This window comes from Microcebus murinus, chromosome 7, assembly GCF_040939455.1.
Source record: "Microcebus murinus isolate Inina chromosome 7, M.murinus_Inina_mat1.0, whole genome shotgun sequence".
Classification (NCBI taxonomy): Eukaryota; Metazoa; Chordata; class Mammalia; order Primates; family Cheirogaleidae; genus Microcebus; species Microcebus murinus.
The window spans coordinates 51,577,724-51,605,356 of record NC_134110.1 but is presented as its reverse complement, the minus strand read 5'-3'; the positions used below and the strand labels follow the sequence as shown (position 1 = coordinate 51,605,356).

The 27,633-nt window shown below is 30.3% G+C and overlaps 1 protein-coding gene across 5 annotated transcripts in view; it reads right to left on the bottom strand.

The window, feature by feature from the left end:
• CSMD3 (CUB and Sushi multiple domains 3) overlaps positions 1–27,633 on the bottom strand; it is a 1,101,621-nt gene that overhangs the window by 672,492 nt on the left and 401,496 nt on the right. For 2 of the 5 annotated variants that reach the window (XM_012781857.3, XM_076005066.1), the window contains exon 7: positions 8,251–8,562. The exons of the other annotated variants lie outside the window; for them this stretch is intronic. In XM_012781857.3, the coding sequence (XP_012637311.2) occupies positions 8,251–8,562 (312 nt within the window). The remainder of the gene's footprint in view (positions 1–8,250; positions 8,563–27,633) is intronic. 5 annotated transcript variants of the gene reach the window in all.

The following is a 27,633-nucleotide window of genomic DNA, read 5'->3' as shown; positions in this document are numbered from 1 at the left end:
AATGAACAGTAGAACGTAAGTAAAAAAAGTTAAGAATAACAATGTCATATGTTGTTAGAAATAACACTGCCTAAACAATAAGCTAGGCTTAGGCCTTCAAATGGAAGAGTTTTGAAATTTAAGGCACAGGTACGGGCATTGGGCCCAGAAACAAATGTATATGTGGCTGAGTTCACATTTAATGAGATAAATAGACTGCCAATCTCTAAATTCCTTGATGATAGCAATGGCCACTTATATGGTTGCTTTTACATTGACTATGACATTAAATAATCATAAAAATAAATACATGTCAGCTCAACACCAAGAAAAAATATAAGGTGATGATAAATATGTTAATTAATATATAATATTTCTGGATAGAATAAGAGACTTTTAGAATTAGAAGGAACAGTAGCAATTATATTATTAAGATACTATTTGATGCTTCAATGATTTCTAAATACCCAATTTGCCAATCCATAAATCTATGCTTGAATGTATTTAGGATTTCACTGATTCCTGAAGCAAAGAATCTATATTTGACCAAAACTGAATGTTAGAAGTGTCCTCTTTATAATAGCTCACATTGTATTATCCTATGGTGCCATGCACCAAATTCTACAACCTATGCCATAGATATGTTTGATCTTTCTTACATAGAAAAACATATCAGACATTTTAAGACTGTTAAACCTCATCCTCACTCACATATCATTCCCATTCCATGGTAGCTCTTTCTTTTGTAATTTGCCTATAATTTTTCTCTGTAATCTAATTTCTACAACTTCTCCTTTGGGAATAGAAACCATATATAATATACTTTGAGTTCATTACATCCTTAGTAAAAGATAAGATGGTCAATAAAACCCTAATATGTGATTACTTGATGTGTGTGTGTGTGTGTGTGTATAAAGGGATGTGTGTATATATATGGGTGTGTGCGTGTGTGTGTGTGTGTGTGTATATATATATATATATATATATATATATATATATATATATATATAAAGTAACTACCCATAAAGTAACTTTCTTATTGTGACAATGCTTATGAAGAATTAAAAACATGAAACAACATATTTTGGATTTAGAAATGCATACTTTTTAAGAGCATTAATATAATTTTGAAACAGTATGAATTGCTTACAAAAATTTGAAAATATTTAAAATATATTTTATGTGTGAGCATATAACATATTAGTGATGGGAACAGAGTAGGTACATAATAACTGTTAATATCACACAGTAGAGCTTGTGGTATATTACAATGTTGATCCAGTTTTGGAACAAAGTGGTTATATAACAGAGAATCTTGACTTCTGAAATAAACTAGAAATTTAATGTGGATATGTATCTGGCAGTGTGCTCTTTTCTCATTTTTGTTGAACCATGTAAATGTTCAGATGATCTTACTTAAAAAAATATCAATTATGGTAAAAATAAAAATGTCTGCTTTGTTTGGAGTAAAATTGGTAACCTAAAATAAATTGCTTTACATTGAAGATATCATTCTTTCAATTTTCTTCTTATGTAAAAATGATGACTAAACTAGATTTTCTTTTAAGTTCTAGTTTTGAGGGAGGAAGGTCTGTATCACATTCAATCTCAGTTAAACATAATTTCATGTTACTTTATTATCCAAACTAAAACCTTATTGATGGTATCATTAGCATTAAACATACTGTGGAAGAATTGACTACACTATGTCAAACAAACAGCAGTAATATTCACAAAAACTCATAACACATACTTGACTCCACAAGGTGTTGTGGTCATCTAAGTTAAATTTCTACCAGAAATACAATAAAAATAATAATTATTATTATATATGAATATGGAAACTTTTCTAGAAGACTATATCCAAATTTGTATTTCAAAACAACTACCAAGACTGTTCATTAACAGCTGACAAAACTTATCCACATATTGAAAAAAATAGTAATAGAAATATCATTCTACAATTTCTAAGAAAGGTAATCTTAAAATAAATTACTGTGGAGTAAAACACTTTCATTATTATTTTCAAAATTGTATAATATGACTAACAACTTCTTGAGGAAGAATTTATTCTTAGAATCTATGTTTCTTTAAACCTTAACATCCCTTAATACAAGCCTTTTCATATATTGGACCCCAAAGAATCTTGAATGAATGACTACTAGTTTAAAAAATATGAAGACTGGGTTTTTATACGGTCTCTGCCAGACTATAATTTCCTCTGTAAAATAATGGTATTTTATCAGATAATGTGAGAGATGTCATCTAATTCTAAAATAGATAATTCTGGAAATACAGGACACTTTACTTATTATTTTTAATCATATTATTGCATAGATTCTTCTATTTTAAGTCAACTTTGAATTAAAATCCTTAGGGCTATAATTTTGAACTGTGGGGTTTAGAGATAATTGAAAAAGGTATTTTTAAGGTAATATTAAGAAATAATATCAAAAGAGGGGGGAGGAGGGAAATGGGCATTTATTGAAACCTTAAAATCTGTACCCCCATAATATGCCAAAATAAAAAAAAAATTAAAAAAAATAAATAAAAATAGCCACTTTTAACCTAAAAAAAAAAAAAAAAGAAAGAAAGAAATAATATCAAAAGAGATCTTAGAGTTCAGGCAGCAAACTATTTTGATTAATGTTTACATATCACTAGATATGCATTATCTAATTTTAAGCATTTGAATAGTTTAAGTTTTAAAATCTATATATTTTGTAAACTAAAAACATGAATTATTTTTAAGCTTACTTATATTAATATAAGTCTTCCTTTAAATATAGTTGAATTTTTTATTATTTTGATTATAGATTCATCATATTTCTAATCAGTCCAAATATCTACTCAAAGTATTTTCTATGGGTTTTAGTGTTATAAACACAATTTACTAGTTTTAAACTTTTATTGATCCTTCAAGAATTAGTTCAAATTTTCTGTGTGCAGCCTTCCTTGACTTTTACATTAAGAAGTAAAAGAGGTAATCAGTTCCTCCCCTGTAATTCAGTAGCCTATGCAAATGTTTCTCATAATAAATTTGTTATTCTTTTTATTTAAAGTTATGTAGACTACTCCATGGCATAGACTATATTGTTCATTCTTATATATCTACTATCCAGTATAATGTTATGAACATAGAAAGAGTTAAAACATATTTGGTAAATACTAAAGTCACAATAATTAGTATTTGTTGAACATTTAAGTCAGCAACTGTGCTAAATATTTTAAGACGACTACCTTTTGAGGTAGATATTCTCAGTTACTAAGACACTGCAGCTTTGAAATTGAACTTATTGTTCAAAGTCATAAAGCTAACAATGGGCAGAGTGTAGACTCAGCCCGGTTCTCTGACCCCAAAAACACAATGTTGACAGTAAGCAATTTAGTTTTGTCTTCCCCCTGAGAGAAAATACCTAAGAGATTTTGGCACTGCTAACCACTATTAAGTTTAACGCTCACAATAATCCTGATATAATGCTATCATGTCACAATAACTATTTTATAAATATGTAGCTTGAGCTGTAATCGCTCACATGACCTGAGCAAGCTGTCACATATAGTGGCAACAGTGGACTAAAATTCAGTCAATAAATATTGAATTATCATTTTGAGGACTAATGTACACTAACATAGCAAAAGTATGGTGTGGTGTGGTGTGGTGTTAATATTAATAGATAGTTTCAAGAAGACCTACACTAACCTTATTAGTGTTTTCTTTCTCTTTTACTTCTTCTGTCACAAGATCCAAAAACTCTTCAAATGGAGAAAATTGGAAATAATTTTCTATTACTGAGAATGAGCTGAAAATAAAATTTTATTTTAATAAGATAATTTAAAGTGTATTACTGATATTTTAACTATAATGCAGTAAGAAAATTAATTTGAATAGTATCTTACAGAGAATTGAAAATCTTTGATGATTATTTCAAGTTTTCCAGATTATTCATTAACTTCACAGCTATTATTTATAATAAAATAGTTATAGTGAGTTGATTTATTTATCATAAATTACCACATAGATTTGAGTCCACACGCATATACCAATTACCAAATGTTGTGTGCAACTTCATTTTCTATGTTTTCTTTGTGTTTATAATAATATTAATGGAAATTATAAATGTTTTTATTACCCCAAGTTATGAAGGTAGATAAATTGGGAACTAGTAATAATCAAAAGACACTATAAAACTAAAAGTTTAATTGCAGAGTGAATGCAAAAAAATAAAAAAAAATTTCCCACCATGCAAAATAGCAGGGACTTGAGACATCAAAGCAACCTATGCTATTACAATCTCTGTCATATTTATGCTTTAGATGGTAATTAACTTTAGCAAAATAATATCCATTGTATTAAATCAATATTTGTTTATGTGAAAGTTATCGACTTTATCGTTTTCTAGTGTTTGATTATAAAATTTCTTTGATTTTATAAATGTACAAAGGATATAAGCAAGGCATTTATATCCTGTTTCATTTTGTGAAATTTGAAACAATAATATAATGAAAGCAGTATATTATTATGGGTTCATTAGAATATTGCTGCCTTTAAAATAGTTTTTTCTAAAAAATAAACACTGGTCTTTTTATAACTGTGACAAAATGAAACCATTATCTTTAATACTGGAATATGTAGACATTTAATTATATTGAAGAAGACAATTTCAAGCCTCTAAGTAATTTAAATGAATCTTCTAGCTAGTGAAATTGTATATATTTATTCTTTAGTTTAACAAATATTTCCTAAATATATATATTGGTTAGAAACTGTACTAGACACTGGGAATGCAGCATGAATAAGACCCACCCACTCCTTATTCCAGAGAGCTTAAAATTTACAGAAAAGTCATTGGGCTGGTGATTACAAGTGCAGGGAAAGTGCAGACCACAATGGCTGGTTATGAGAGAAAGAGTTAACCTTCCTAGAGGTAACAATTTAAGATAAATCCTGAAAAGAGAATTAGAATGATCTGGTTAAAACAAACAAGGAATACCTTATTAAAGTGGCTTGAGGTTTAAAAAAACATAGTGTGTTTGAACAAATTAAAATAAATTCTATTTGGCTAAATAAATAAATAAATAAATAAACAATGGCATGATTGTGAACGTTGCATGAGTTGAATTTAGAAGTATGGGCAAAAGCCAGATCATGCAGGTTCCCATGGGTCATCACCAAGTCTTGGCTTTATTTCTAAGATCATTGAGAAATCACTGAAAGCTTTAGAACAGTAGGGTGATATGATCATATTTTCGTTTTAAAAAGGTTATTCTGAATACATTGTGGAGAACAGATTAGAAAAGTAAAGAAATTTTTTTTTTCTGAAATATCTAGAGAAATTATGTGATTGGTTTTGGATTATGTTTACTGACTTTTAACTTAAAAGTAATGTAAATGACTCTCTCTGCCTGTGTATATCTTATCACTTCTTTGGTACTCTGATCAGCATTGGTTTTACAAAAAAAATAACATAAAATAAAATAAAATAAATCTTCCTTGTACCACCAGAACAGGTTCTTCTATGTCCTCACCTCAACTGTACTGCAATTTCTTGAAACAAAAGGACTTGTATTATTAATCTTTATTTCCTCTAGAACAGAATCTGGTACTCAGCAAGCATCTTAAGCAGGTTGTTGGAGCTTAAATTATTTTTTTTTAAGGACACTGCTTTGATGTCAGCCAATTTCAATTTAGAAATTTGGACCTGCTAGGAATCAAGTCTTTGAAGATTGTTTGATGTCTGAAAATATAGCTAAATTTTGAAGGTTTTTAAAATATATTAAGCAATAGACATAGACAATAAATTTCCTTTACTCTTAATATTGACATTTTTTTGCCCATAATGTTAATAGTTTGTGTTTAAAACACAACAGATAAGTAGCAAACTGAAATCATTGAAATAGCAAGTAGGTTACACAAGAAGAAATGGAAAACTGATCTTAATTAAAATAAAGATTTGATAAAAGTATTATAGCAATTTAAGTCAATGAGAATAATCTGAAAATACTAATGAATAAAACATTCACAATGTTTTACATATAGTATTTTACATTTAATTTAAACATGAATACTTAAAGAATATTTATCTCCAAGGCAGATGGCAATACTGAATGAATAATACATTACAAACTCCATTTTATTTTATTTATTTACTTTTGAGACAGAGTCTCACTTTGTTGCCCAGTCTAGAGTGAGTGCCGTGGCATCAGCCTAGCTCACAGCAACCTCAATCTCCTGGGCTCAAGCGATCCTACTGCCTCAGCCTCCCGAGTAGCTGGGACTACAGGCATGTGCCACCATGCCCGGCTAATTTTTTGTATATATATTTTTAGTTGGTCAATTAATTTCTTTCTATTTTTAGTAGAGATGGGGTCTTGCTCAAGCTGGTTTCAAACTCCTGACCTCGAGCAATCCGCCCACCTCAGCCTCCCAGAGTGCTAGGATTACAGGCGTGAGCCACCATGCCCAGCATAAAAATCCCATTTTAAAGAGAATATGGAAAAAGGTAAAACAGCTTTAGGTTCTCAAATAGCACTGGGAGATTATGATAACAATTGAGAAAGTTTGAGCACTGATTCAGAATCTAACAAGAAACTACCCTTGACGCTTAATTGAAAGTTACTTGAATATACTTAAAATTTTATATGGAATCATCTCAAATTATTTTATTTAATCTAATAATCTACTACTACCTTTTTTTTCAATCTGAATTATTGTTTATAGTTCTACGAAATATTAATTTGTAGCCACAAAGTTTCACACATCACTTGATGGCAAACTTTGGCTAAAGCAGTATTTGTATAATTAGTTGATTTTAACAATAAACTTATTCCAGAAATTACTCTCCTTCCATTTGATGTGTGGTAAAACGATTATTGAGTAGTTTATCAAGTTAGCTCATGCAAAGAAAATAAAAATAAACTAATGAATTTTTGTTCCTTAATCATTATTTTTATATAATTTATACCCATTTTTATTTCCTAGTAATAAGAAGAAACTGTTCACTTGATTAAGCAAATCGTATGTTCTTATGAGTGGTAATATTCATGGTAGGAATGTGAATAGAGAAGCAAGATGATGTCCATTTAATCCTTTAAAGGAAACTACCACATGGTAAAAATTCATTTTAGAATGTCTTATTAAAGAGAATCAAAGTACTTTCAGCATAAATTCTAATGGAAATGAACTTTTGAGATATTTTGGCATGATTTTCAATTAACTTATGTAAAAATATCTTGATTTCTCTCCTTCATGTGTTCTAAGCATTGAATGGTTTTCCATTACTTATATCATGATCTGTATAAACTGACTATGCTACATAAACCACAGCCACTTTAGAGGATATGTGATGATGAGTTGAAAATGGAGTACATATTTTGTACTTGAAATGCTTTCAAATAATATTTTCAATTAATTAATATGTCCCACTGATGCATATATTGATATAAATAAAGACTTTTTATCTTTATACTACCATTAATTTTTCCTAAACTGCCCTGTGATACCTGCCACCAAGAAATAGAAAAATAAGTTTGCTCCACAATTTTTATGAAAGGTAGGCTTATATTAATTGAGCAGAAAATTACCAATATATGATTTGGTTTTGTGGTATTTTTTTCATCTACAAAATAAATTAGGAAATTAAGGAATACTTAAATTTTGGAGCCCTAATGAGTAGCTGCACCTTTTGAAAATGAGAAATCTGCTCTCAGTATAATCATCTGGATCAGGCAATAGGTAATTTAGAAATAAAAGAATAAGCTATATAAAACAATCATCAGATATAATGTTTCTATTTTTCCCAAATTTTCTATTTTCTCAAGTGCTAATTACCATATGAATAACACAAAAATCTCATTCAACCACTGAAAATTGCTAGAGGATAAATCATCTAGGTGTAAATATGTGTACTTATTAATAAAAACTGGCTACTTTATTTTCCTGTTATGTCAAAATCATACTAGTGCGTAATAAGTAATAGCTATTTAGCACTTGTTTTTACTATCCTGTTTATGAATTATTTCCTTTCTACCTTATCCCCTCCACCCTCTAAAATTTGCATTGGACTTTATTACTTTTTAAAATTATAGTCCCTGTGCTTTCAAATTATTCCAGTTTGGGCTGATATTTATCTATATTTTTCAGCTATTTTGAACTCTTTCTTTCACTTTCTATATCTTGGCTCTCTTTCAGCTCATTATCTCATTAAAATCATTACCAAAATATAGCTTTGGTTGTAACTAAATGTGCACAAGTAAAATAACATCCAATACCTCTATGAGTAACAACTGCAAGTTCTTTAGTTCTTTCTATCTGTTCAGCATGTCTTGGTCTTCTCCTTGTACTTTGTGTATCTGCTTGATGAGGAGAGAGCCCGTCCTTGGACGTGTTGGGGTCCAGACCTGAATTTCTGAGATTCGTAACTTGCACTCGCTGTTCCTCGGAAAGTCTATGGATGGTGACAGCTGTAACACTGGATACAGTAACATCTGCAGGTGTGCTAGCAACAGCAATAGCACCAGTGGTAGTCCTGTTATGCTCCTCTAACTCACCAGTGGAGGTAGTGTGGGTCAATGTAGAAGAACCTGTGGGACACAGTAGCACTAGATGCTAACTTTTTCTTTTAAATTTTGTTTTTTTTTTTCTGATAAGTTTAATCAATTATATTCTCTTCTATTACCATAAGGATAATCAACACGAAGAAGTAAAACACAAACACGCCACTAAAATGTGAAAAACACCAGATCTGTCAGTTTGTATCTATCAACTTATGGATAGATATTACGTACAATATACACCATATTTTAACTGTAATATATTAAGGGGAACACGGTGAAAGAGTAAACCCTTGGCCCTGAAACAATCTTTTATTAAGTTTACAGATGAATTTTAGCAATAAATGCCTGGCAAGTGACAAGTTTTGATGGAATGAGTAATTATGTAACCATACTTTTCTGAAAAGTATGCTTTAAATAGTCCATGCCATATCTCTTCATAACTTCTGGGAAAAATATCAAAGTTTTCTATTTTAAGATAAGCAAGTGAAGAAAGAGAATTTAAAATCAAAGACAAAATGAAAACAAAATGATAAACAAAATGAGACTCTAAAATAATTACTGTATGTAAACGTTTATCTTAACCTCATTTACCAAAAAGCAGTAGACAAAATATTCAATGTCATGATATAAATATACTTTAGAATTTTGTGTATTTTTAAATTAGTTAATATTTTTTGCTATCATTAGGAAAAATTTTAAATTAACCAATTTTGATCTTATTAAAATCAAATAAATTATTTAATTTATAAGTGGTTGAAAATTAACTATTAGTCACCATGGAACTTTAATTAATATAATGATAGGTTTTTTTAAATTATTATGGGAACATACTACTTTACATATTTATAGGGTACATGTGATGTTTTGATACAGACATATAATGTATAATAATCAAATTAGGATAATTGAGGTATTCACCACCTCGAGTATTCATCATTTCTTTGTACTAGGAATATTGTAAATCTAGTCTTTTAGTTATTTTGAAGTATACCATAACTTATTGTTGACTATTGTCATTTTGTTGTGCTGTTGGCTTGGAATTTCCAGATATTTCATTCGCATTTCATGGTGTGTGTGTGTGTGTGTGTGTAATATTATCACATTCTTATCCTTATTAAAGTTTTTTAAATAATTTAAAATATGTATTCAAACTGCCAAAATGGTTTTTTTTCCCCTTCACTTAAATTTTATAAAAGGTTGTACTTGGTAGTACATAGCTCTTAACTCAAAAAAAAAAAAGAGTCATTTTATAATAGAAGCATGAAACTGAACGAGGATATATTTAAAAGGCTCTTGACAACTAAAATACTTAAGAAAAAACATTATTGAATTTTGAACCTGCAGCTACTAATCAGGAATTATAGGTTCTGGTTAGACAATTTCTGAGTATTTTTAAAACCCCTGAGTCGATTATGTTTTTTATATACTTTTCTTCCCAACAAAATTCTGTCAACAATGTTTAATTAGATATTTTAGACAAAAATATACAGGATATTTTAACCATTCAGAAAGTGGAAACTGGTGATATTATGATCACTTAATATAGTTTAAGAGGGATCTGCATTTTTGTGAGTGTGCTCTAAGCAGGTGATTAGTAGGACTAATAAATAATTTTATTTGTCTTAAACTCAAAAAGGAAGAAAAAAAACATAGGGTCTCTTATTCATAGGTAAACAAAGAAGCCCATTTCTGCTACTAATTATTCCATCCCAAGTTGTCATACTCTATTTGAATTTGATGTAGAAATTCAGAAGAATGCAAGGATGATTGTATTTTGAGGGGAACAAGGGTAAATGAAGGTTGCCACTTATCAGATTAAATATTTTTAATATATTTCAGCATTAATCAGAAAAAGCTGCTATTGAAAATTATCAATGTTATTTGGTGAATAATCTATTTAGTAGATTAGTATATAATAAATTTATGTTGGTTATTCAAATCACCCTACAATATTTAGTATGATAATTCTTGGTAATGATTTTTTTAATCACATGGTTAAGCAATAACTATGCCTACACTACTAACACACAGTAATTGATCTCATTGTAAACTGTACATTTGGGATGTTCATGTGCTCATTACTATGAAATCTGTTCCATATTATCCACTTGGGAAGTTTAATTGAGACTTCTATTTTTTAAAGAACATATAAAATCAGGATGAAAAACTAATACTTTAAAAGTTTTCATAACTTCATCATAATTTCCACACTTTCAGGTTTAGTTTAAAAATATAATTATAAACACATGTTGGTAATTATAACTACAAGTTTGAAAAAGTAAAGGAATTTGTATTGTTTCTCAAGTCTGAGTATTCCTACCTTTAATAAAGGGATGAACTAAATTACTATAATTAATCTCAAATAATCCCTTGCATTGAGTCAATAATCCTGGACCAATTCTTGGAAATAGGTTTAGGCTGCTTCTCTGACTAATTGATCAATAACTCCAGACCAATTGCAAACACCCATTTTTTTGAAGACCCCAGGGAATAAACACAGTTCCAGACCAAATTTGGAAGTTAGAACTGATCTTTGTTAGTTTTTATATTTAGGAACTGCTAGCAACCCCAGTCTTAAATCTTTAGCATTAGAGCTATACGTCCCACTAATGGTGGTGACGATTCAAAACTATCCCCTTAACCTAAATTCAAGGCAGGGTTTAATGTAGAAATAAAGCATTAAAAACCCCATTTCTTTAATAACCACAGTCTAACTAGATATATTTTTACTAAGCAGTTCTTAGTTTTACTTATATGTTGTGCTCATAGTCTTTCCTCCACAGACTAGCTCCATACCAGAATGCAAGCTCCTCGAAGACTAACATTTTTATATATGCTGTTCACTGCTGAAATCCTAGTACACAGAATAGTGCTTGGCACACAGTAGGTGCTCAAGAAATATTCATCAAAAGGCAACGAATGAATGAATTTAATAAGGTTAAAATCATATTAGTAATAATAAAAAAAGATAAATTTCATACATGAAATATGCTTATAATTTTTACCATGGCAAAGGCACATTTCAAACAGTGACATGAATGAAGAGCAATTCCAAAGGGAGGGGAAACCGATAATTTTGTTTTTAATTTTCAAAAACATCACTTTGAAAAGGGTGGCATTTGAAGATTTTGTTGCATTAGTAATAATAACTTCAATATTTTTGTTATTTCCAAACACAGAAGTTTACTCTGTCAGTGTGAAATAGATTTACTTAGAAAATTCAAAGTTCTGCAGAATGAAAAGAGGATGTATCTCATGATGGCAGAAAGTATTAATAGACGTGCATCTAAATTTAGTTACATATGTGTGATACATATAGTGATACTATAAAGAAATAACACCGATTTCATTTATAAAGCAATAAAATCCATTGCCATATAGTTATGTCATATATATGTATAACCATCTTATTCAAAATGTAAACCAATTTGGAATACTGATACTGGTACCATTTTAAATTGGCAGTGTATGAAACACAGATTTTTAAATCATTGAAATACACCCTTTAACAGTTTAAGAACTCTCAAAATTTTTGCATGCATAACTGTTTCATGAGGTTTATGCCAATGTTAGAAAAAGCCTTAGAATTCTGCATAGCAGAAATCCAATATTAAATATATATTTAGATGTTCAATTTAAAAATGGCATTTACTTTATTTTTCAAAAATATTAAGTATTCTATGCAACTATGTAAACATTGTCTTTGATAGCACAGTTTAATGTATATATTACAAGACATATTACTCAAATTAAAGGAAGAAAATGTACATTCAGAAAATTCATTCTACATCTGAAATCATATCATGTATACAAGGTGTAATTTATCACAATCAGATGATCCTTTCATTAAGTTACTTGAGATATATTTAAAAATAAGATATTTACAATATAAAAACATGTGAAATATAATTTTATTAATATTATTTAACAAAAACATTCCTAACATAACAAAAATAAAATGAAATAATTTATATATATGAACATACTTCTATAAATAAAAACTATATGTCATCTTTGGAATTATGATAATGAAAAATGATATACTTTACATGTAAATTAGAATATATATTTACTAGTAATATATACAATATTAAATTTGAATGTTATGTTTTATGAAAATTAAGTTTTTCAAGGATTTTTAATTTTAGCAAAATATATACAAATAAAACCTCGTCTCCTGATCCACTTTGAACCTTATTTTGATGAAAATTTTAGTCCTGTAGATTCTTTTTAAATTTTATGCTGTGTTGCTTTGTAGTTATTGTCTAACTCATCACAGAAATAAAGAACAGAACATGTTGCTGGAGACATGAGTGGATGACCCAAAATATATATAATTATGTAAGCACATGTTAAAGATAACTGCATATTCAAAGAAGTAGTTTTTAGGTACTATGTTTAGCACATTATTTTATGTAAATTAACTTATTACATTCTGTTCATTCCTTTAATTTCAGTGTTTCAAATGAAACATTTGAATGGAAGCTTAACAAAATAGTAATAATATTCTGACATTATGATATGTAATAAGGAAAAACAAAATAAACATTTCACATGAAAACATGTAAAACAAAAATATATATACACAAATAACAACAAAGTAAAATCTAAATACTACCAAAGTATCAATCCCATTTGAGCCATTATTTACATATTCTATAAATTTTGGCATATGCACTTTAATTTGTTGTTTTTCTTCTTTTATTAAATATTACTTGCATGAAACTTATAAGAAAACATGGCAATAAATGAGGACACTTGCAAATTAATTAAATATGAGTATGTGAAGTAAGACAAAACCACTGATTTGTTACATGTTAAATGTTACAGTTTCACTAAGCATATAGTAGCTGGGAAACTAAAGTATTTTTCATTTTAAGCATTATTAATTCCAGTATCATTAAAATCTGTACAGCTTAGTATTTAATAGTTTAAACTGGTGTACATGCACATACTATGAATATTCAAGTTGGAGAAGAGATGGATAAACTGATGCAGAAAGTAGTCTTTAAAACTGAGAAGAAATATGAAAGCTTTACTTTTGATTAATTGTTATTTATTATAAAATTATCTCTCTGACTAAAAGAATTTTAAGTGAATCCTAAAAAAAAGAAACCTTAGTTTATAATTCAGTTTTAAAAAGTAGGTCTATTTTGATCTTACAAAGTTTTGATTTTAAATTAAAATGTTACATTCATGTTGAAACTGCATAAGCTTGAGATCTTAAAATATATTATTCAATGTATATAATATACCCTTGATTATAAGATGCACCTCAAGAAAAGAATATTCCAGCAATTAAACTACAACATAATGATACAAAAAAAAAAATCACTTGCACCCAAATTTCTGAGATGTTAAAATATGAAATGAAATTCATCTTGGTGAAGTAAGGAAAAATTCAGTAATTGAAGTAACAGATATTTCTAAGATCATGAATTAAATAAATAGGTAAATACAAACTTAAAAATATAATGAGGAGTGTAAATACAAATCATCTTTCTGAATTTACTGACACATTGATCTATGTTCATGTTATGTATTTCTATTTACATTTATAAGCATTAAATAGGAAAACAACATTAAGTATCGCAAGAGGATTTGTTATTGTTTAGCAAGCACGAGGTGTCTTACTAACATGATATTCAAAATGAATGAATGAATGAATAGAATATTTTCAATTCAAGCTGAATCTGATAATACTAAGATTTGTCTGATAATGTAGTGGTACATCTACTAAAATCACACTGAGTTAATTAATGATTGTAAAACAAATATTAAACAATATATACACTATTCCAAATTGCTGGCAAGATAAGAACCCCAAATCAAGAATTGTTTGACATTTTAATAAACATACATGCCAGTAAACTAAAAACATATTTTTCTAATTGAAATACGGAAATATCAAACTTTTAGAAAGCATTAAGAAAAATATTTTGTTGGTCAACCATGATAAAACTATATACATATGTAAATGTGTGATATTATACTAAATATCACAATTTTGTCCTAAAAATGTGAAAAGATAGACATCTCATTTCTTCCTACTAAAAATAGAATAAGAGCTTGTTAGAGGAAAGAACTATTTCAAATAGAGGGTTGTGGTTGTAAGAATCTTGAAGATATTATCTCTTTCTCAAATGACCATTACTTGCTTCATTCAGCTGAGTAAGATGAAGTTGTAGAATTAAGCTTCAGCATTTTATTACTCTCATTCTCATGCATTTTGAAAGTCTCCACTATGTGTAGTGGTGGGTCCTAGTTGCCATTTTTTTTCATGTGCACATCCACAAACATACACACACCACTTGCAGGAACAGGTGTCCACAAAATACAAACTGAAGTCTTCTTTATGTAACTAAGCACAATTGTCTCCTATAAAGTCACAATTTGACAACAAAACTTGAAGACCTAGGTTTTGAAAGAATATTCCTGACATCATTGTTATATTTCACAAGACGGAGAGAAAGGGCTAGGATGCCCCTCCACATCTTTCTACAACTGTCAATCAGAATACTAAATTTGTAGACCTCTTTGTTGCAGCAGCTCTCATCTCTTGAGTAGAAAAATTTGTCATTCTGGGTTTCCCAGCAAAATAAAATAAAATAAAATAAAACTTAGCACACACTTGTTTTATTTCCTTCCATACAAAATCTTGTGGAATAGCTTCCAGTCCCATAGAATATTTTTAAATTTAAGATGTCATATCAGGAACATCGTATTTTCATTGCCTAGTCATCTCTGATAATCCATGCCTTATTAATATCTCTTTGAAAGCAAGGAGAGACTGTGTCTTATCCATATTTATCCCTCACTTTCCATTGAATACTTGGTAAAGATTTAAGGAAAGAATGAATGAGTGAAAATGGATAAATGTACCCTCCTCTGCTTTGTCAAAAATATAATCATTTTATTTAATATTTATTGAGTATCAAATGCACTTTTCAGGATTTAAGCATAAGAAATTGGATTGTCCACATGTGTTCAAAAAATATAAAAACACATATTTATACTATAATACAATTACATTTTACATTGCATGTGCTAAAACATATAAATTACTCCTTCATTTGTGTTTTCTCCAATGAGGGTAGCATTTCCCTCTTCTCTCCCCTAGCCTTTTCCAAAAACAATAAAATACATACGTGTGTGTGTGTGTGTGTGTGTGTGTGTGTGTGTGTGTAATGATAGTATTTGTTATTTTGAAGGAGAAGAGAAAGAAGTAAGGGAAAGGTGTTGATGGGTTACCTTTTATACCAATGATGACTGAAAGAAAAAATAAGAGAAGTCTTGCTTTATCCTGACCTATCTACCATAATGCTGAGCCCATCTTACCTTGACTATCTGAATATATCCCTGTTTATCCTTGGTTTCCTTCCACAGTAGCTGGCTTTTGAGTTTGGAGGGGATTGTCATCATTTTTCACTAATTGTAAATGTTTCTTTTTATAATAGCTAAAGTATACATAAGACTAGTTTTATGTAATATACGTGATATGATTTAAAAGGAACCAAGAAGCTATCTTTACCCTCACGTCTTTCTCTCTGTGTATAGCAATGATATTAGAAGATGTTCTTTAGGATTATAATTAAGAGATAACTTTCTGATTGATAGAGCACCATAGTAGAGTAATTGCTTAACTATTCAGCTTGAATTAGTTTATTATAAGATTTTCTTCACCTCCAAAAAAAAAAAAAAAAAACTGGAGCAGTTTAGGAAATAGATGTTTTGGGGACAAGTGTAAAACTTGCCGTAAGATCATTCAATGATTCTTACTGAGGCATTTATAAGTTGGTAACTGATTCTGTACGATTGTTATGTGATTGGAAGGACTGGGTTCATTATTAACAGGTGGGGTATAAGGGAGGTGTGGGCGGTTAGGAAAGGGCTGACATTCCGGAGGAAAGACTATTACGGTGTTGATTGTGGAAGGGTTGCTGAGCAACCAGTAAGAATATGCATAAATATGCTTAAAGCAGCCTAATAAGAAACTCGGGCCAAAGAAGACTTATTTTCCTGCATTATACACTGTGTAGAACATTTTTATTCTATAGCAGCAAATTAATTAGTAGCAAGAGTGATTTAATTGAAAATAAAAAGCAATCTTGGCTTAGAAAAATAGAGTGTCGGAAGGAAAAAAATCTTCAGAAATGGTAATAACCTATAGAGACCATCATGAAAGGCTATCATTAACCTGAAAGGCAAACATATTATATGTTATTATTGGAGTATTATGTATAATTAAATGTTGGGATATTAACTATATATATATATATATCCATATTTGGAGGTAAACTTTTATATTTCTTCGTGTAATTATTCTGCCAATTTCCTTTTTACAAATGCCCTTTATTTGAAGACTATAGGTAAAATGGAAAAAAAAAACTATCTTTAATATCATCAATAAAACAAAGATATGAACACTATAAAGATTATGGCTGAGATTTACATTATTTATATGTGGTTTCTAGTATGCTTTGGTTCTTTAGTTTGATTATGGCAACAGATGATGTTAAAATTTAGGCATAAAATGTGGAGGTCCGACCAAGAAGGCTGTCATAAATAATCTATTTTAATGTTGTAACATCTGGCCAACTCTCTCTGACTCTTTCTCCTCTAGGAGTACAGAATCTGATCCTTAGGGTGATATAAATCAGAAGGTTAATTAGAGCTTCCTTCACTCAAATCTTCCCTGGAGAAGAGACAGACAAGTTTGTGTTTTAATTACATAGAAATTCCAGTTCATTTAAAACAAAATATGCTTGGAAAGACAGAAAAAAATGAGTGAAATATGAATGAAAAGAATCAGCAAACTACTTGTGCTTTTACATCTTTGTAGATATTTTAAAAAGAAACCCTTTCTTACATTCATTCCAGAGAACACAAATGTTATTTACTTAGTGAATCTTTCTGATTCCCTATCCTTTCTATACCAAGGAGACTTTTTTTTTCTTTCTCTATGTTTGAATAGCATTTTAAAAATCCTAAATATAAAATTTTTACATTCCATCTTTTTTCTTCCCATTCCTTGCTATTTCACAAACATAAAGTAAATGACTACTATGAATTTGATAGATGATAGATAGATAGATAGATAGATAGATAGATAGATAGATAGATAGATGGATAGATATAGATATCTCCAATGCTGTCTTACAAGTAAACAGACTAATAACTGCTTAAAAAATAATCAGAGGATCTTAATATGTTCAGTAGAGGATATGCAAAGAACATGTAAAACTCAGCTGGAAAAACCCTTAGCTATGCTTATACAGACCAGGAGGACTTTCTAGGTGAATAGACATTGGCATTGAGCCTAAAGAATGAGCAGATTTTTCCCGGTACATGAGGAATAAAATAACATTTAAATCAGAGGTAACAGCTTAGAAAAAGTGTGGCAGAAGAAAATGCAAGACACTCCAAAAACTGCAAAATATTTTGCATGTCAGGAATGAAGAAACAGTAAGAGCAGGCACCAAGCCATGAACAGCCAAGACATTTCAACATAGCTTGAAAAGATGAGACATCACTGAAAGATATTAAACAGGAAATTAATACAAGATTAGTGGTTTAGAAAGATTGTTCTTGCTATAATGTGAACAAGGCATTAAAGAGATATATGGCCCAAGGGCAAGACAAACACTTAGCTAACTCAACCATATGACAATGAGCACTTTGAAATAGGGTTGCTAGATTTAGCAAATAAAAATATAGAACACTCAGTCAATATAAATCAGAAAAAGAACAATTGTTGTGTTGTTTTGTTTTGTTTTTAATATAAATATAATCCTGTGGAAGACCTGGGACATATTTATAATAAAAATTATTCATTGTTCATCTAAAAACCTAATTTAATTGAGCATCCTAGATATTATCTGGAAACCACACCTTGGAATTAATTCAGACTTAGAAACTCTGAAAACCTCCTATACACCAAATAAAAACTAGTAACAAATATTATTTTTAATGTAGATATGATTTGATTGATCCTATGAAAACTTTTATAATGACAGAAAATAGGCATGATAACATCACAAGGATATCTATGCAAAATTCATGCAAGCATCTTTTTATTAAATAAGGAATAAGAAAAAGACAAGTTGAATGGAGTATTCTAAGTCCTTTAATTCCATACCTATTAAAGTCCTACATTCTTCTTTTTAGTATTAAAAGTATCTAATACTCTATTAAGTTGAATATTCATTATGAAAATATATGTTCTATTCTTATGAAAAAAATACATATTGAGAACAAAATCTACAGATAACTTATACAAAAAAAGTGCCAGCTTTCTTAATAACAATTCAACCCATAGAAACTTGAAGATATTTCCAGCAAGAACTCATTGCTCTTTCAACTGTATCCAGCTACTATAAGTGGCAGCAAATGATGAATAGATAACCAAATTCAAATTATTGAATAATATATTTTTTCAGATAATAAAAAATACAAAATGGAAAACAGAAAATGTACCTGTTTCTCATATATAGATAGATATGGATATAGCTATAATCTTTATAAGTCTCCCTTAACTTCTCTTTCTTATGTATAAGAACTATACATCTGTGTATATATGTATTTATGTATACATCTATATCTATATAGAGAGATATCATATATATAAAGAAATCTCTGAATTCTGAAAAGGTTTTTTAAGCTAAGAGTGTTCTACCTGATCAAGATCATACATAATTTGTTTATTAATAGTTTGTATTTTTCATGAAAAAGATTAATTAAAACAAAGAAAAATCATAAAGCTACATTTGTGTAGCTTTAAATATCCAAAAGGTTTTTGTATCTACTCAGATGATTTTGCTATATTCCAATTACAGGTAATAATGTGAATACACAACCATTTTTCTGAATTTTACTTTTAACCTTTGTAAGGGTGATGGAGACTCATACCACTTATCTGTGAGAAGATATCTTTGTATCTCTCCAAATCTCTTAATAAAGGTGATTAAGACATTAAATGTATTTGGCATTTCAATATGCTTACTTTAAATGACTAGATAACAGAACTATAAGATAAACAAGGCATAAAAAGCAATCAACATTTATTGAGCACTTATACACCAGATATATCCTAATTAATTCATTTAATCCTCAAGATTATCCCATGAGCTGAGCTGTTTCCAAACATACACTGAGTCACATAGGTATTAAGTGATAAAGCTAGGATATGGACCCAAATTCATAATCCCAAAACCATGATCCTAACCCCTGTGAAATCAGTAACTCTATGTAGCCTCTCCAAGGCAATATAGCATGTAAAGACTTGTGTCTGAATCGACATGATAGTTATGTTTTGTTTTCACTGTATGTCTTTCCCATCACCTCCTTCCTCAACATGGGATTGATTGCTTTCTGGTTCCTCCTGCAATTCCATTGCCTCAGGGGAGGATTTTTCTGCAGAATTTAAAAGGAAATTTGCTCCCTGTTAAGATCTCTCCATAGCTTTTGTTTCCTGGCAATCTAGGTACTTTCAGGGGATTACATCAAGTGAAGAAAGCTGGGCAATGACTGGGGCACATACTGGGGGTAGAAAGAGGAAGTGAAGATTATATAAACACCCTCCATACTGCATCTACGAAAAGTGAAAGGGTCTGGGAACCATTCAGCTAAGATTTCCTCACTCAGATTTGTCATGGAAAGAATAGAATTATCTGTCTTCATAGAAAATGTGGTCTTGTATTTATTAGGGATCCTCTTCCTCATGACTCAACTACATTCCACTAGAGCCCATCACCAAGATGGGGGATCAAATTTCAAAATGATATTTTGAGGGGACAAATATATAATCTATATCAAACTATATTGCAAGATTTGACAAAAAGACCATCACACTGGAATAGGCTTTTGTAAAAAACTCCATGAATTTAGAACACATATTGTAGATGCACAAGATTCAATTGCATATTCAGATGGTACATTTATCATTTTTGAAGCATGCTTGAATAGCCGTTTGATTGATACTTATGACTTTATGAGGAAAATATCAAACACAATATGATAGTGAGAACATTAATATATTCAACTCTATTATCAAATATAATGTCTAATTGTATTTTCTATATGTGTTTTATATCTAATTTGATAAAATGGTAAATAAATTATAATTTATTTTAAAGAAAAAAAGAAAATGTGGGCTTAGACAATGGTAATTGGAAATCTTTTTCCCCATTGTCTAGGCACTACAAAGGCCTCCTGGATTCTTGTGCAGCTCAAGAGAAGAAGAATGTGCCAAATATTTCTTTTACCCACACCCTACAATAACCTGAATAAAATTTCATCCTGTCATGTATGATAAGAGCTCTCAAAGTATTTGATTTTAAGGGAAGAAAGTAAAATTTCTTGCCCATCCAAATTTGTGGATTAAATTTCATACATGTTTAATATGTAAATATATTAAAAATATACAACACATTATTAATACTTGTTTTCAATGATTTAGTTTCAGCATGATCTATGATATCTCTGTGTTCTTACTATTTTTTATTTGAGTTTTTCTTTTGTAAAATAGTTCTTAGTACTCTCCATTCACTTATTTTTGAAAATTATATGCTACCCAATACTTACAAGACTCATACTATAATCTCTGAGGCTTCTTACCTTGTTATTAATTTGAATCATTTTTCCCCCTTTTTGCCATGAACAAAGCTTCTGTAAATTTCTGATTCCTAAATTTTACCTACTAGGACTTCTTTAATTTTCAGAAAATTTTATGAGAGCAATTTTCTTTTTTCTGAGTCAAACATCAATTTTATTGTTCATGGAGAACTTTTGCACCAAAGACTCACTTAGTCCATAGCAGCTATTCTCCACTGATTCAAAGTCCTAATAATCATAGCCTATAGATCACTTACTTTGTGAATTCCATGATGAACACTTTATAATTAATCATAATAACAACTATGGGCAGCAGATACTATGATAATTCATATAGTTGGTAAATAACTTGATTTAGTCACTTGTTTGTGAATTTACTCAAGCATTTATTGTCTTAGGTCATTTATTCATTCATATGAGTATGAGTATTTATACAATAATAATTTATTGAGTGGCTAATCTATGCCAGACACTGGATGATACAGAGGTTAATATTATATATATATATATATATACACATAATGTATACACACACGGTATTTTTCCTCAGAAAGATTACATTCAAAAGGCAGAGAAAAAAAATGATGGGCATATTAATATAATAGGAGATAATGAAACAAAAAGTGACTTTTGAGCTGAAACCTCAGTAAAATGAAAGAGTGGGACATAAAAAAAAAAGACCTGATATCTGACACTTTTATTCAGATTGTCAGATACCGTAGATTTTATTCTTAATCTTAGTGACATACTGCTTCCTATTCAGTTTTCACCTGGACATTCACTTTATTTCTCTATAGCTATGTTCCAAAGTCTCTTGTGCTCTAGTTTCTATGAAATAACATTTATTTTTTAGTCAGGATAATATATTTTAAGAATAAAATTTAGCCACTTTTGCACATTAGGATATAATGATGAGCAAAGGAGATAATGTAAACAGAGAAGCAATTAAACAAAACATAACAGAATGTGTGTGTACTGTGTTGGTATGTTAGATTTTAAATAGGGCTACAGATTCTTTGTAACTCTTGACATCAAGAAGTAGAATCTATTTCCCACCCTGCCTTGGGTCTGGGCTGTCCTCTTGGCTAGTTATGAACAACAGAGTGCGGCAGAAGTGTGAGTTATAGGAACTTTCACATTCAAAAGTCTTTGTAGCTTCCACATTGGCTCTTGTGGAATGTTCCCATGAGATTGCCACATAAGGAAGTATATCTACCCTGTAAGAAGATGAGAGGAACAAGGTGGAAAACTGAAGTGCTCCAGTTGACAGTACTGTGAGGGAGGCCATATTGGTCTTCTAGCCCAGTCAACTCTCAGTGGGTAGCTACAGGAGTGAGCACAGAAGCATACTGCCAACTAACAGAATTGTGAGAAACAATAAAGCATTGCTGTTTAAAGCCTGTAAGACTTGGGTTGGCTGTCACAAGCTGTGATTAACTGACATAATGAGTTAAATGCTAGAGTTTTATAGGAGTAAATAGAATATAATAAAGCACTAATCTGGTCTTGGGGGTGAAATTAATAAAGAGAGGCTTTAATTCTTTTTCTTTTTATTATTTTTTAGCTGGGAAACATGGTTTTCTGCCACAAGCCAGGAACACGTGCTTCCCCATGTTTAGATTAAAAGCCAAAAAGATGAGTAGGGATTTCAAGGTGAACAAAAAGGAAAGAAATACCCCAGAGTGTCTTTTATGTAAAAAGGCCCCAAATCAAGACAGATTTTATTAGCTTCTAGAAATTAGAGACCACTTAATATGAATGTAACATAGATTGCAAGCAAGGAAGTCACAAGAATTCAGCCTGAAAATGTAGGTAGAAGGTGGACTATGAAAATATAGTACAGCAGATTATGATACAAGCCATGAGAAGACATCCAGACTTCATCATGAAGCGAACAAAGTCCTACAACTCTACTCACTCTAGTTAGCACCATATTTTTCTCATCCCTTCTCAGAACTAAATGTGTGTTGTAAAAGGAAGTACTATAGTGTTTGATAAGGATGAATTCTCTTTCCATTAATGGAAAGCATAAAAACATTCCTGAGATTACAAAGTAAAATTTTAGGTATTCCTAAGTGTGGTTACCTGTGGTCCTCTCTAAAGAAAACTGAAAAATATAAAACTTTTTAATCCATGAAAAATATCTGTCTGTATTCATTTTTACCAGTTATCATTTTTCTGTTTTCCAATGTCATAACTAAAAGGACCTTCTTCATGATTTTGTTTCCAAAATGGTATATAGAATTACTTGCTGAACTAAAACATATTGATTTTTTAACTAAAAATTATTGATAAAAATATATTTCACAGGAAAGTCAATCAAGGTCTTTAGAGGATGAAATTCTTGTTGTAGAATTGCAATCACTAGCTAGAAAGTTGGATAGGATTTGGTGAACCATCAGTTCTCAGAGGGCACAATCATGCCATATGGTCAACTACAGAGTCTTTCTGCAAAAATGGTCAGCTAGTATGTATCTTTATGTGTAATTACATTTCACAATATGTTCTCCAAAATTACATTTTCCTTTCAGAAAGATTATTTTTGCTACTAAATATCACTAATTCTATACAGTTCTGGCTTTTCTAGTACAGGGTAAAATAAATACTTTCATATTTAGGGGAGTAACTTCTAGAATTTAATTAAGGTGAAACTAAGTATGGTGTTCCTAAAAACTGAAAGTAGAATGAAAAAAAAATATGCCAGTAAGTCAATAAAATAAACTGAAGTTTTTTATGTAGAAAACAAAAGATGAGATACAGAAAATATTATTATGTGACCCTAAGATTATATGTATAAATATTATATAATGTATTTTCTTAAATTTTACCAGTGATCTATAGTAATTAAAATTATTTACACATATAGACTTTTGGTTTTTCAAAATATGATTATTTAAAATCATTTTTAATACCATTTCTCAGATGGGCTGAATATCATATGAGAAAGAACAGTGGTTTGAAATTAGTTCTGGGTTCAATATTGACTATGATGAGACTAGAAATAAAATTGTGCTCAATTTGCTTTAGTTTCCTCTCTTATAATATGAAGGGTTTAGGCAGAATTAATGGTAACCAAATTTTTCATTATGAAGTACTACTGTCACTATAGTTCCCTAAAAACTGATCTTTTTCTGATATCTTCTATCTTACAAATAAATGCATCCCCTTCGCAGTAAGAAAGGCACACTTATTTCCTAAAAACAAAATCAATCCTGACACCTGTTAATCAACAGTTTTAATCACCATGAGGTAACTAATATATCACTTTGTTAATTTAATTAAAGTGCTAAGTAAAGAAAACTGATATTTTAGTTAGCATGTAAGGCCCTGTAAGGGGTAGATTTTAATTAAGCCTTTTTGAAATAGTGAAAATAGTTGTTCATCACCATTCTTTCAGAGAATCCCAGAAAAGAAACACTGGGCTAGAGGATCCATTTAAGATCCATTCTAACTCTACAAATCTGTGAGAATACAGACTTAATTTAATCATAAATACATTTATTTTGATATATTTTCTTCCTTTCATCTTCCCTTCCTTTTTCCCTCCCTATTTCTCTCTCTCTTACTCTATCTTGCTCTGAGTCATTCTTTTTTTCTTTCTCCCTCCCTCTCTCTACCCCTATCTTTTTATTCTTTCTTTCCTTCCACAAACTGTATTAAGTATTTAATATACTATAGACATTCCTCTGAGTTCTAAAATGATCAATTAAAGAAAGAGTTAATAAGAAAACAAAAGTAAAAAATAAGCATGGTGATTTCAAGAATGTTAGTGCATGAAGGCATAAATAGAAGGCAGACTACCTGGGTTGTTAAGGGTAGTCTAATTCACATTGGCTTATCAGCTCAAAGAAGGGTCTAATTGTGTTTACTCTTGAAGAGTAAGGAAAAAAACTGTCATGAAAAGATCTAAGGCATAACTTTCCACTCAGAATGAACTGCAAATATAAAGACTCTATAGCAGAAAAAAAGCATGTTATACCTAAGAAGGTAGTTAGAATGACAGAATGTTAGGTATTAGGAAATTATGGACTTGTAGACTATTGTAAGATGTTTGGGTTTTATTTTTTCAATTTATTCTAAGTCAGTACCAGAGAAGGAAAATCTTATTTAAATTAAAAACAACAACAACAAAAAACACTTAATGGATAGTGTGGTGTGCCTGCTATGTGTGCATGTTTGTGTATGTGCCTGTGTGTGTGTCTATGTGTGTGTGTGTGTGTGTGTATGTGTGTGTGTGGTGTGTATGTATAGGCAGTTGAGATGATGATGGTAGTTTGCTGGTATGAGGAGAAATATGTGACACAGTGGCATGTGGGAAAAAATGAGGTAGATTTCCTGGCCCTTTTCCCCATGAGAACATCCCAGAGATGAAAAAGTTCGAAAATCGCTATTACAGAGATTCTGCACCAGAATGCACATTTGCAACGGCTGAAAAAGTAAATACATCAGACCAGAGATTCCATATTAAGAGCCAAGGGCAGGATCCATGCAGAATGAGGAACTGCCTGGGATGATACAGAAAGTATAATGAGTACTGAGATTTAAAAAATATCCAAATGGCTAATTGAAACCAATGTTCCAAATAAATAACAGATCAAGTGATGGGAATGCTAAAAGCCGAGGAGCACAGTCCCTGAAAGAAACAGATGCTGCAAGCAGCAGGGAGATGCCAGAGTAACTAGTACAAATGTGACTGTGAATAATGCTCTTGCATGACCCTTAAAACCTATCATACGTGCTGGAAAAGTGTATCCAAGATATTCAGAAAAAAAATTTACCTCTGAAATTTTAAGGAACAAGAAGTATGTCAAAGCTAAAATGGGGCATCAAGATAAAATGAGATGATGACGTTCTACAAAATAAATGAGTTGTATTAATTCTTGAATTAAGAAAATGGGTTTATATATCTAATGAAAGGTCTGCGAGGCATGCATTTTTGGTAATTCATTTAAGAAAAAATGTATTGAGTGCCTATTTTGTGCTTTGTACTACTACTCAAGAGATAAAAGAAAAAAATCATATAACATCTTCCCTTAAAGGAACTTACATTTTTGGAGGGTGGAGATAAAAAAAAATAACAAAGAAAGAAAATATCCAATAATTACTTGCGAAAAAGTTTTAAAACTTGCAAAATAGAGAATGACTGGTACCTGATCAATGAAGGCCTCTTTGAGAAGAGTACTATTTGGTAGTGCCTAAAAGATAAAAAGGAACCAATCATATGAAGGCTGAAGGCTGGAGGGGAAATTGCAGAAAGCCAGATCAATGTTGCTAAGACACAGCCAGAGAGGGGAAAGGTAGGAATGAGTATGATAATATGTGTAGGAGTTTATCATGTACAGCCAAATAGTCAGCTGTATCAATGAAGTTTTATTGTAATTGTTTTTAATTTATTCTAAGTCAGCTATGGAGTGGGAAAATCTGATTTAAATTTAAAACAAATCACTGTTAATGGATAGTATGGTTGTGTGCCTATGTGTACTGGGAATCTGTGTTGATGTTTTGAGCTTGACCTGGTTTGCTACTGTGAACAGGATGGATTACAGAGAGGCAATAGGGTCAGGAGACACACAAAAGAGATGGCTAGTGAAGTTATAAAGGATAGAGGTTATATTTCTTGATGACTCATAAAACTGGGTTGACTCATCAGGCAAATCAATGATCACAGGATGATTAAAACTAACAAATTTTAAATTATATCACATTTTACTTGATTTCTTCCCAGTGTCAATTACAGATGTGTGATGATGCTGGTTATACTTACCAAGAAAATTTGAAAAGCAAGCAGCCTGAATATGTGAAGTAATGTTTTTTGTTTTTCAACAGATATGTCCAAGTCAGTGAACATGTACATAGTTACTAGCAGAAACAGGACTGCTGTGAAGAATAACTAGATGCAAAAGCAACTGAAAATTGGAAAGGACCCATTCACTTCATTATTATTCTTTTTCATGAAAAGAATAAACAACGGCAATAAATAAGACATACCATGCTATTCTTTTAAACATTTTTCATGAAAAATAAGCATATAGGAAATTGCTATGTAAGTTCCCAATATGTCTAATACAGCAAGGTATTGTAATAGGTGTTTTCAAAAATATGATGGGATATAATTATCAATAATATTACATGCTAGAAAATTATTTCTATGTTATCACTAATAAACTGAGATTCCAAGAGCTGAGAATTTCATGGATTTGGCTCCAAGTCTAACAAATATTCTTTGTTCTATACTACATGGACATCATACATCCTCATAATCAACCCTTCTTCATATTGTAATGCAGATCAGTATAGATCTGTGTGCATATGAGCCATATTTATTTAGAAAGTAGAATACATGTATAAGCAGCTCAGTACATTTCCCCTCAAATGGAAAAGAATATTGATTCAGCAAATTAAAAATAATAGAATTATGTATTACCAGTTATATGAATGCACTCTATTCTTATATTTGTGCAATGTCTGAAATTGCATAAACAAGTA